General features: G+C 40.6%; 2 protein-coding genes and 1 pseudogene across 4 annotated transcripts in view; 1 reads left to right on the forward strand and 2 right to left on the reverse strand.

The window, feature by feature from the left end:
• Nucleotides 1-12,975, reverse strand: part of LOC311042892 (H-2 class II histocompatibility antigen, E-S beta chain-like) — a 103,870-nt gene that overhangs the window by 87,076 nt on the left and 3,819 nt on the right. The gene's annotated exons all lie outside the window — the stretch shown is intronic.
• The window catches only part of LOC311042899 (myosin heavy chain, fast skeletal muscle-like), a 187,326-nt pseudogene that overhangs the window by 22,238 nt on the left and 152,113 nt on the right, over nt 1-12,975 (forward strand). The window lies entirely within an intron of this gene.
• Nucleotides 5,144-12,975, reverse strand: part of LOC311042893 (H-2 class II histocompatibility antigen, E-S beta chain-like) — a 152,982-nt gene continuing 145,150 nt past the window's right edge. Inside the window, exons 8-9 of one of the 2 annotated variants that reach the window (XM_084053974.1) lie at nt 7,932-7,988; nt 5,144-5,838 (exon numbers count right to left, since the gene is read on the reverse strand). In XM_084053974.1, the coding sequence (XP_083910100.1) occupies nt 7,951-7,988 (38 nt within the window). In that variant the 3' untranslated portion in view covers nt 5,144-5,838; nt 7,932-7,950. The remainder of the gene's footprint in view (nt 5,839-7,931; nt 7,989-12,975) is intronic. The other variant, XR_014600551.1, reaches the window with a different exon arrangement.

The raw sequence follows: 12,975 nt of genomic DNA on the forward strand, positions 1-12,975 counted from the left end.
ATCAGCTATTTTCAGAATGAAGTATGTCATACGTTGAAAAAACGTACTCTCAAATAAGCATTTCAGGTTATCTTTACCATTTGCACATGTATTCATTGATACAGTCATGTTGTTTGCAATTCAACTTAAATTAAGTCTGCATCAAGTGAGGCTTGAACTGGCGACCTTGAGATTGTGAGGCATTCATTTAAGGGAGACGCCATTGGCCCAACAGATAAGTAACTGTGAAAAAGGAGATCACACAGATGATACAGTTTCACGCAAATAGCTGAAAAATCCTGGGTTTAAGTGTTTTTCAAACTGCTCAAAATTGCGGACAATCTAAGGGCGGAGCTTACTGGTCAAAGCGATAGATGTGTTCCTCATGAGTCAAGGCACAAGTGTAAGCAAGTTTCACGACTTTCGGCCAAACGAGGCATGACTTTTGCCTGTTTAAAGTTTGCATTTAAAAAAAATTGCTATAGCGCCCCCCTTTGGCCAATTGGAGTGAGATTAGTTTCAGTGATATTTGGAATGACTCTCTACATTACTGCAACGTTTCAAAGAAATGTGAGTCTTGCATGTATGTGTTAGGGGCAGATGAATAATTTTCATAAAACTGCAATAGTTAAAATCTATTTCCTCCTGGGATTTTTGAGTAATCTGCACAAAACATTTTACACATGAACTTTGGACCTTTGCCGACAAAACAAAAGCGGCGGATTTTCCATAAGTGAAAAAATGCAGAAGTTATGAGCCAATGGCTGTTTTTCATATAATTCAAAATGGTGGGCGATCTAAAGGTCAGAGGTCAAAAGTCAGACCACGAAAGTTGTCGGGCATGAAGAGACGCATGTGTGTATCGAAGTTTCATGGTTGTAGGTCAAACAGGGCATGAGTTGTACCTGTTCAAAGTTGGCACTTTCAATTGAGTGCTATAGCGCCACCCTTTGACGAATGAGTGTGAGAATTATTTCTTGGTAGTTTTTCATGAGCATCTACCATATGGCCGAGTTTCGTAAAAAGCGTATGCACGGTTAAGCCAGAACTGGCAAAAACAAGTATTTTTCAAACTGCTCAAAATTGCGGAAAATCTAAGGGCGGAGCTTAATGGTCAAATCGATACGTGTGTTCCTCATGAGTCAAGGCACATGTGTAAGCAAGTTTCACGACTTTCGGCCAAACGAGGCATGACTTATGCCTGTTTAAAGTCTGCCTTTTCAAAAAATTGCTATAGCGCCCCCTTTTGGCCAATTGGAGTAAGATTGGTTTCAGTGATATTTGGAATGACCCTGTACATTTCTGCAAAGTTTCAAAGAAATGTGAGTCTGCATGTATGTTTTAGGCACAGATGAATAATTTTCATAAAACTGTAATAGTTAAAATCTATCTCCTCCTGGGATTTTTGAGCAATCTGCACGAAACGTTTAACACTTGAACTTTGGACCTCTGCCTACAAAAATTTCCAACGGATTTTCCATAAGTGAAAAAATGCAGAAGTTAGGAGCCAATGTTTTTCATATAATTCAAAATGGTGGGAGATCTAAAGGTCAGAGGTCAAAAGTCAGAGGGTGAAAGTTGTTCAGCATGAGGAGACGCATATGTGTATCCAAGTTTCATGTCTCTAGGTCAAACAGGGCATGAGTTGTACCTGTTCAAAGTTGCCATTTTCAATTGAGTGCTATAGCGCCACCTTTGGACGAAAGATTGTGAGAATTATTTCTTGATCGTTTTTCATGACCATCTACCATATGGCCGAGTTTCGTAAAAAGCGACTGCACGGTTCAGCCAGAACTGCGAAAAGTGGCAGAAGAAGAAGAGACAGAATACTGCCAATAACAATACAGGTCCAGAGCTGAGCTCTGGCCCCGTAATTCTGTTGCCTTGCTCAGCAATACATTAATTCAACTTTTCACACAGTTTCTCCTAAAGTTCTTTCCGCCCCTAACTGTAACATCATTAAAAATCATTGATACTTTTTTTTTTTTAATTGACCCAAACGTGTCAGACAGACGACGTGTTTCCTTGTGCAGTCTCTTGTCCAAGAGCTCTTAACAAATGAGTTCTGGTAACTATCCCCTCCTGTATTACTCTGGAGAATTCTTGATCGAGTACGTTTCACTGTCTCCCAATGTTGGTTGTGTTCCTGTTACCATATATAAATATTTCTCAGAGCGTCTCAGAAATATGTAACTTTTTGTATATTGTTGTATTTTTAATATTACATTTTCTTTAAATTCAATATTTAAATATGAAATGATGAACCTTGCACAATTCACTGTCACACTAAAATAGTGTGATGGTCACTTGTCAGTAATGGGTAATCCACCCCACCCATGCTGATAGGTAGATTGAGGACACTCCCATGTAATGAGTTCACCTTTGTCCCAGTCCATTTATAAGTGATGACTGCATCCATTCTCTGTTAAACCCTGAGGAAGACTTCACTGTCGAAAAGTCGGTTAATCTTTAATAAACCTTTTGCATCGCGGCTAAGAGCTGTGCGGTCTCATCCTTGGTCAATACTGTTGGTTTATAAAGCATTGAATGGTTTAGGGCCAAAATATTTCTTATCTTGTACCACATCTTGAACCATCCAGCCCTCTCAGGTCATCTTGGATAAGTCTGTTTTATGTCCTCAAATTCTAAACTAAATGTAACCTCTCTGTCTTTTCTATAAATATATCATTTCTTCTGCACAGTATTATTCCAATTAGAACTAAGACATAACAAGTGAATGTTTCCAGTGACTGTGGACAGTGTACATCAGATTTGAAAATACATTACTTGATAGTTTCAATCTACAGGACACAAGCAAAATGAACATAATTATCTCAAGAATTGCTTGATGCTATGCTGCCCTCTAGCGATACAAAATAATAATGGTATGCTCTGTGTCACATGTTTTATGTTGTGAAGCACTTTGAATTGCCTTGTTGCCTTGTTATGCCTTGCTATATTAAGTTGAAGGGTACTGTAATGTTCACTTCACATCACTAAGCACTTTGTCTTATGTAATGGTAAGTTATGGCTCTCTTAGCAATGTTTTAGACACTCAGTGAGTGTTTATACAGTGTTATAAGCAGATTATAATGCACTATATTTTTAAAGCGAACATTTGTAACTCAAATCCTTGCTTCTAGGGGTCCCTGGAACATAACATTTTGAGATGGGGGTCCGTGGCCAAATACATAATTAATAATAATTTCGAAATCCTAACAGTATGTTGCTAAATCAGTGGTTTCCCAACTTTTCCATGTCAAGGACCCCTAAAAGGAGGTGTATTGTTCTTCCCCCAGAAGCACAGATCGGAGTAAATTTTGTTCACTTTAAAACGTATATTTTCAAAGATTTGCAAGGAAGGACCAGCCTCTCTCTCTCTGTGTGTGTGTGTGTGTGTGTGTGTGTGTGTGTGTGTGTGTGTGTGTGTGTGTGTGTGTGTGTGTGTGTGTGTGTGTGTGTGTGTGTGTGTGTGTGTGTGTGTGTGTGTGTGTGTGTGTGTGTGTGTGTGTGTGTTTTTTGCGACGGGACGACGGGAGCATGTACCGTGGTGTGTGTGTGTGTGTGTGTGTGTGTGTGTGTGTGTGTGTGTGTGTGTTTTGTTAGTGCATGTGGTTGTGTGATGGAGAGTGAGGAGGTGAAACCATCAATAGTTAAAGCAATGTTTAAGGAAGTCATCAGTGGGTGAAGAAGAACTTTCGGGATTCTCCAAAGTCACACTGTAGCTGTTTTCAACTTGGTGTCCCTATTTATGACATGTTACTATAGGCTAAAATGTCCCCAAAAATGTCCAAGAACTTTTCATTCAAGACTCAGGTGCACCAAAGCTGAAAGCAGCCTTTCCCTGTTCCGAATTGGCAAAAGGAACCAGCAGGATTAGCCAATCGCTGGAGCGGGTTAGAATGTGATTAGGTTTCAGACGTAGCATGGATGAGATATAAGAGGTCATTTTCCAACCAGGGCTTTATAAATAAAAAGATGCCAATGACTATTGCGTCTCTCAGTCAGAGAGGACCAGCCCACCTTATCATACAAGGCACAGTGATGGGTGTTGTAGCTATCACCAGTAATACATCTCAGAGCTGAGTGGTAAACTGTGTCCAGAGGCTTGAGTGTGGAAGCGGCTGCAAGGCGGTAGATTATATCTCCGTAGTCCAGTACCGATAGAAATGTGGCTTCAATAATCCTTTTCCTACAGAGCATGGGGAAACTGGTTTTATTCCTATATAGGCAGCCAATCTTTTGACGGAGTTTTACAACAAGGTTATTTATGTGATGTTTGAAATTAAGCTTGTCGTCCAACCATGTACCAAGGTATTTATATTCTGTGACTTTTTCTATTGAAGATCCATTGGTGGTGGTGATAAAGAGATTGGAGTGGTCTATGTGTTTGGATTTGGAGAAGACCATGAATTTGGTTTTATTGTCGTTAAGTGTTAATTTAAGACTGGTGAAGGAGTGTTGTAGGGAGTTAAAGGAGAGTTGTAATTTTTCACAAATTATCGGAAAAGAAACACTACTTCACAATTTAAAAAAAAATAGCTGTACAGTACATGCTCACAATCGTGTCACATCGCAACAGCCAAATTGAGGGACTTTATGTGAAAAAGCTAGCCATGGTTCACATGACGCTTGTCTGTCACGAGCGTCATGGCGGAATTTCTGGTTTTGGCACTTTCTCCATTTACAACCCGTACATGTATAGAGTGTTTGTTCAGTAACCGTGTTAAATAGCTCTATATTGTGATAGTAACCATTGTTATAGAGTATTTATTCAGTAACAGTGTTAAATAGCTCTATATTGTGATAGTAATCGATACTATAGAGTGTTTGTTCAATAACAGTGTTAAATAGCTCTATATTGTGAATGGGCACTCTCTCTTGATTGGCTGAAATTGGCAACCCACCTGCAGTGAAATGTAAGAGAACATGAGGCACAATGATGTTTTCTCATTCCTTTATTGATATTGTGACATTCCATTCAAACCAAGCAAATTAAAGCCAAAATCTAACATCTGAACTTCAAACCATTCACGATCAGGGGCCCAGATCCCAGGGGGGAAGGAACGAATAGAAACACAACAGTGGAGATGAAAAATGGAAAGATAAATAATCACCTCAGACCACCCTAGAGGACCAGCTCCACCCATCACCTCTGACCACCCTAGAGGGTTTAGGTCCACACATCACCTCAGACCACCCTAGAGGATCAGGTCCACCCATCACAGGGAAATAGTGATGTCATGATGATCGTAACACATTAATTATCACACATTATAAATTATTACATAATAATAAATTACTTATGGTCAATTATAAAATAATACAACCTTTTTCACAAACATGGTTGATTGACTTCCATTCAGATGGATATTAATATTATGTTATGAAGAACTCTGATTGTGTGTGTGATCATTTATTTAATGTTTCAATATAGTGTTGAACTGACATATTATGTTTGTGTTTTCTGACACATAAACTATACAAAGTAATTTGATGAACCGCCCACACTAATTGGGACTCCCTCTTCCTTTGGTGTGTCGCCCAGGTGGCGCCTAAACCCTGACCTTTAACCTCACATAAACTATGTATATAAACCTAACTTTAACTCTAACCTTAACCTCACCTCAAAACCACGTCGACCTGGACGAAACACAGGGAAAAGACAGTAATTATCGTTAGCCTTAGCTAGCCATTTAGCATTTGTAATTGTTTAAAAGACACATTTGTGAAAAAGGTTGATGATGTCATCATTGTGCTGCTGTTATGAGTATTTAAAAGCTGAATGGACACACATGTATTTCCTCCTCTCTCCACCAGGGATGACTCTCTGCTTCTCTGAAAACACACCCAGGTGTTCTGTGAAAAGACAATAAACCATTAAGAATCAGAATGTATTAACTGTGTGAACATGTTAACACTTTAGAATAACCTTCCCTTATAATAGTAAATTAATCATTCCCAAATGATTAGTTAATGTGTTATTCATAACTTGTTAAATGTGTGTTAATGGTTAAATATTTAATGATTTAAAACTATGCTATAAATGGTTAATAGATCATGAACAATTGATTAGGTCAGGGTTAAGGTTAGGTTTATACACATAGTGTTTGTGAGGTTAAAGGTCAGGGTTTAGGGTTAAGGTTAGGTTTATACACATAGTGTTTGTGAGGTTAAAGGTCAGGGTTTAGGGTTAAGGTTAGGTTTATAGACATAGTGTTTGTGAGGTTAAAGGTCAGGGTTTATTGCGAACGCGGAAGGAGGCGCGCCTCCGCCCAAGTGGAGCTTACTATGAAAGTCTGCTCGGCTTGTGTGTGTGTCTGTCTGTCTGTCTGTGTGCAGTGCACTGCCTGGGTGCGGCCGACAGAGTGCGCCAGAGTGCAGCTACAGTCAAAACACAAACACACACACACACACACACACACACACAAAGTCCGTAAATACACAATATTTTCGAGCTGCGTTCGCTTCCAGCGTTCGCGCGTCTTACTTGTGGTTAAGGTTAGGTTTATAGACATAGTTTATGTGAGGTTAAAGGTCAGGGTTTAGGCGCCATCTGGGCGACACACCAAAGGAAGAGGGAGTCCTAATTAGTGTGGGCGGTTCATCAAACTGATGAAAACACCCCCCCCCCCCCTCATCTGACCACATTGTCACAGTGTTGTCTGATACAACAAATCATTTGATTATTACATTTGATTATTAGATTCATTATTATATATGTTTACCATACTAGTTGTTTCACTTCTTACACAAGCACGTTGTTGTCTCCGCCAGGCCGAAAGGCATGGCGAGAGAGTATGTTTTCCACCCCGTCCGTCCGTCCGTCCGTCCGTCCGTCCGTGTGTCCGTGTGTCCGTCTGTCACCAGCTTATCTCCGGCACCGTTGGCTTGATCGCAGCGAAACTGTGCACACACACTCCCTGGATGCCAATTCAGAACCTTTGCCCCAATTTTTTCTCATGGGCCATTTATAGCGCCACCAGGAGGCCGATTTGTGCAAAACATATTTTTTGACAGTACTCCTACAGATTTTGTCCAAAAATCACGCAAATCGGTACACAGTATCTCTATAGTCATTAAACGAAACAGGTCTTTCAGATTTCTCATATTCCATTCTGATTGGCTAAAAATGTCTTCCAAAGTTTGCAGGAGTGCTCCGTTTTGAACAAAATGCCTCAAATCATGAACACAGCATGCAATTTCCATGAAATTTTGCACGCTCATTCCCATTAGGCCGAGGAAGAACTACCATTTGAAAATGTTCAAATCAGCCTCATGGTGGCGCTATAACAGGCCGATTCGTGTTTTTACCTATAATTGCACCGATCTGTGTAAAACTTTGTATGCACACTCCCTAGAGGTCAAGGAAAAACCTTTGCCCTGCATTTTTCACATCTGCCTTTTATAGCGCCACCAGGAGGCCGACTTATGTAAAACACATTATTTTATACTACTCCTTCCAATTTTATCCAAATTTCGGCATGATTTTTCATATTCCATACTGATTGGCTAAGATTGATATCTAAAGTTTGCATTATTGGCTTGTTTTGAACAAAGTTCCGCAAATCATGAACGCACCGTCTAATTGCGCTCAAACTTTGCACGCACATTCACACTATGTTGAGGAACAAATGCCACCCTTTTAACATTGGCCTGTTATAGCGCCACCAGCAGGTCTAATTTAGCAAAACAAATGTTTTTAACAAAATGCCTCAAATCATGAATGCAGTCAGGGTCCAATTGTCGTGCAAGGCCTAAGAACAAATGGCACCCTTTTCACATTGGCCTATTATAGCGCCACCAGGAGGCCACAATAGCCTACCTGACCTGGCGGAGACCTGTGCTCCGAGGAGCACTTTTTCTAGTTTTGTGTATGTTTTCTAGTTTTCTACACTTTCATACATAAACAAAAAGAAAAAAAGTTCAGTAAAAAGAAAGAGGAAGTGAACCTGGGTATGTGGGAGGAGTCTAAAGATTCTCATTGGTTGTCGGCACCAGAATACGACCTGATAGAGGAAGAGAGACAGATAAAACAGACACACAAATAAATCATATGTACTGTATTGTCTGTATTTCTCCATAAAATGCACAAATATACACACAACACAATAACACAACAACATTAGGGTTCAGTCATCAGAACTAATGTGAACATTTGACTCTTATTTAGGACTAAATGTAACACTGATGTATTTAAGCTAAATGTGACAACATAGAACACAGTTTGACCTCTAACTAGGTTATCTAAACGGGTCTAAACCGGTTAAGGTTCTAAACCAATATAAACCAGTTTAGGTTGTGGCTCTACATGTTTGTTTGTTTGTTTGTTTGTTTGTTTGTTTGTGTGTTTGCATTTCTGTGAGGGTTCCACATGTCATGTGATCCTCTGTTGATCTGACCTCATTTCTTCCACTGGTAGTATAATAATTAATTAAACAAGTTAATTAAACATGTTAATTAAACATGCTAATCACCTTGTTTCTTCCACTGGAAGTAGATGAATCCAGACAGGAACAAGACCAGACCTAGAACCAGACCTGACGCTCCCATGGCCACTTTGTTCTTCACTGACTCTGACATGGAGTCATCTGACAATACAAATATCACATCACATCATATCATATCATATCATATCATATCATTACAGTAGATTAAAACACCTTGATCTTCACAGACTCTGACATGGAGTCATCTGACAATAAGCTACAACAACCAAACACAATAAACAATAAACAGACGACACAGTCATTGCGAGTCTGTTCAGTAATAATGAGTCCAACCCTATTGGTCCAGTCCTTGAGGAGTGTGTCACCTGATGTGACAGGCTGGTAAACCTCCCTCCGGAAATCTCGTTTCCATTTGATTCCAGGAGTGAGTCTGGCCTGAACGCCCATTGTGGGGGTTTCGAGCGCATTACCAACTAACCGAGCCTATCAGCGTCGTCGCTCATCGTTCTGTGATTGACAGCGACAGTTGGCCAATCAGGTGGCGAGTTCGAGTGAGCCTGAATGAAGCCGAGTGCAGCCTGAGTGCAGCCGACAAAAGACGAACGGCAGCCATTGTTGTTTGTGCGAGTGCCTTCACTTCTTATTTTCAGCTTTAAAACTCAAACTTATTTTTTGAGGCACGGAATTTACTTTTAAGATATCGTTTGGATAGAATTGAGTTGTTAAACTTCATATATGTGGTCAATTAATCATGACAGAGCCTATTTAAAAATAAAAATTCAGAGAACCGGCAGGGGCGGGCAGTGATACGCATGTATCCGAATAAGTTAACCTATTTTGGGCATGGCCATCTCAAAAGTCCTGTTGCGTCACATAGTATGGAGCGGGGCGGGGCGGCAGTGGCTCAGGGGTAGAGTGGCCGGGTAGAGTGAACTGGAAAACTGCAAGGTTCCCAGTTCGATCCCGGGCTGGGGCACTTCCCTAGAGTTAGTGTCGAAGTGTCCTTGAGCAAGACACTGAACCCCTAATTGCTCCCGATGAGCAGGTTGGTGCCTTGCATGGTTTCCTCCGCCATCGGTGTATGAATGTGTGTGTGAATGGGTTAATGGCACAATCAATGTAAAGCGCTTCGGATAGAAGCGCTATATAAATGCACCATTTATGGAGGTGGTAAAAATGCACTGCAATTGGCTGAAGGGGAAGAACGATCATTGGCTGAAGGGGTTGTCAGTCAACGGTATTACTCCCGCCCAACTCCAGCCCACAGCCAATATTGCAGAATGGGCGATCATGCCAGACTCACTCCTGGAATCAAATGGAAATGAGATTTCCGGAGGGAGGGTTTACCAGGCTAGTGACATGTCCTTCTTAGAGCTAAATACATCCAAAACAAAGGATATGATGATAGATTTTAGGAGACATGAATCAACCTTTACTATGATGATTATAAACCAGGCTGTGGAATTTGCAGAAAGTACAGTATCTTGGGACAGAGTCATAGACTCAGAACTGTGAGGCAGTTTGTAAAAAAGAACATCAGCGCTATTCTGTCTTAAAAAAATGTCTTTGATTAGACACATTGGCCGGATTCATAAGGGATTTACGACCATATTTTGTACGTACCGGCATTTAGGACAAGTCGTACACATACACCTGATTCATAAAGATGTTTTGGTCTGTGTCTTGTGCGTCAGGTGCGTTCTCACGTCACCCCCGAGGCAGTCTTGCCAGGGCTGAAATGTGCGTATGTCTTTAGAATGCTTTATACTTCATGTCAAAATCAATTACAACAGTGGCAAACCTCAAATAAAATATATATGTGCCCAACATTTGTCAACACATATATATAAAAAATAAATGTCAAACGATGTATTGCTTGTAGCCTATGCATAATATAGACATGATGTAGATTCCGCTTTTTATTTATTTTCTAGGCTATGAGTCGCATTTAGAGCTGAATTATTAGGTCCCTGAGTGTGTTTGCCAGCGGGCCATCTCAGCCAAAGTGTCGCGTAATAATGAAAATAGGCTTCATGCCTTAATGAAACTGCGGAGGGACTGACGCACCAGTGTCCGTGCCGCGGTATTAATTTGTAGGCTAATAGCCTACTGTAGGCTACTCTACTGTATATTGATCACATGAACGCCACACACAACAGCCTAATAAATGTTACCATCTGATGAGGAAACTATATAATTTAATCAATAAGTAATCAATAAGCTCTGGTAGTCGGATAGCGTTCCACTTGTATGCCCTGGATTTATTCTCAACATCATCTTTTTACCTGGTAAACGTGAGCATGTTATATCCTTTCCAGGTTATTAGTCTATTATTTGCTGGCGGGGTTAAACCTTGTAAACATTACACATTACGTTCGGCTGATCCATCTGCAATAGTGGGACTCGCTTCCAGACAGATCAGAATGATCTGTCTGGTTCAAGTTCTCTGTCAGTGTCAAGGCATTGCGGCCGGGCCGACAGCTGTAAGTTTGGACGAGAAGTTAAACTCCGGTGTTGATTTTGTGAGAGAAATAAGCAACCAGGTCTATGAAAATAAGCCCAAAAGAAGCAACTGGCACTTTATTATAAGCACTTTAATTAAACCGTTGTGAGCTTGTAGATCTGCTATATTTAAAAAAAAAAAATCTTGTAATAAAATGTGGAATATTTGGAAGATTTTTTAAACATTCTAACAACACAAATCTCGAAATCTGCCTCCAGCTGGCACAAAACATTTTCAGATGGGGCTTATAGGGATAAATTAGCCTACATATTAACTTGGGGGTCCATAGACATAAAAATATTTGAGAACCACCGGTTAAAATAATTGAACAATTGTGAAATAAGCCCAAATAATGAATTACACTTTAGAAACAAGCCCAAAAAACCGCACCCCACAGATACCAATATTTACAAGCAACTTTACAGAACAATAAGCCCAAATTCGCTTACAATAAGCGGACATGGCAGCACTGTTCAGTAAAGTCACAGATTTGATCAGAGAGAAACTGCTGAGTCACGGTTCACGCCTTTTAATGGTGCAAAATGGGGCGTGGAACAATGTAAATTAACCTCTCGGGATCATCACGCCCAGCTGGCTGTCATTATAATATAGAACTGGTCATACGCACGTCTCTGTCATATACGACCCCCTTTTTGAATTGCACGTCCGTTAGTGAGTACCAGAAATACGACCTCCTTTACGAACTTCATTTACACCATATTTACGACCCTCGTTATGAATCCGGCCCAATGTCACATTGTAAAACCACTAGAAGTGGTGACGCGTCATTCACTTTGCAGTGCCACCTTACAGGCACCTAAAGAGGTGACGTGCATCACCTCTGCAAGGACCCAAACCCACTTTGTGATTACTCACACCTGGCATGGCAGACCTGTGAGCAGTGTGCAGTGGTGTACAATGTTAAAAGAGAGACCAAATGGCAGGAGATGAAGTGAGCAGTTTATTGGTGTCTGGCGTTGTATCTCCAGCCGTTGTGGCTTTGGTGAAGATGTCGTCATTGTGGTGGAGAGAGTTCTTTATTACTATTTATCACTATGGAAGCCGTCGAACTGGTGCGATCTGACGGCATCCTAGAATTTATAGGTAGGATGTGATGTCATATTTATAGGTAGGATGTGATGTCATGCTGTCGTGAGATTACGTCACACTGGCGTTGTGTCCATATTCGGGACGACCGTCTCATCGTGATGTCAGATTACGTCACACTGGCGTGATGTCAGGGTCGTGAGATTACGTCACACTGGCTGGCGTGATGTCAGGGTCGTGAGATTACGTCACACTGGCGTTGTGTCCATATTCGGGACGACCGTCTCATCGTGATGTCAGATTACGTCACACTGGCGTGATGTCAGATTACGTCACACTGGCTACATACGTACATACTGACAACCGACATGGCGCAGGATTCAAATTGTATATATAGATGATGGCGCGTCACACTGGCGTGATGTGGCGTGATGTCAGATTACGTCACACTGGCCACATACAACGTTCGTACATACTGACAACCGACATGGCGCAGGATTCAAATTGTATATATATAGATTATGACTGTAGATCTGCTATTTTTGATAAATCTTGAACATTTTGTGCAAATCTGTGAATATAATTGATATGTATATTTTTTAAACAACATTTTTAACTAAAATATTTGCTTCTGGGGGGTGCCTGGAACAACATATTTTGATAGCAACAATAGTTATTTTTTTTTATAAATTAAGACATATGTTGAGAGACATTTGAAAGTTACAATATTCGCTTTAAAATATATATATTCAAAGATTTGCACAAATATTCACGATTAAAAAAAATTAGCAGATATACAAGCTCATATTGTGGCACTCGGTGCCGCAATATGAGCTTATTTATCTACTATTTAGACAGTAGATTACACTAGATTACAGTAACTGACCCCAGTCCATCTTGGTTCTTGACCTATCCACCAGGTCACCAGGATCACTTCAGGATAGAAGTCGTAGCTGCTGCACCTCAGCATGTGAGTGTGTTCACCACGGCGAGGGG

The sequence above is a fragment of the Gymnoscopelus microlampas genome, assembly GCF_963454915.1.
Source record: "Gymnoscopelus microlampas genome assembly, chromosome: 4".
Lineage (NCBI taxonomy): Eukaryota > Metazoa > Chordata > Actinopteri > Myctophiformes > Myctophidae > Gymnoscopelus > Gymnoscopelus microlampas.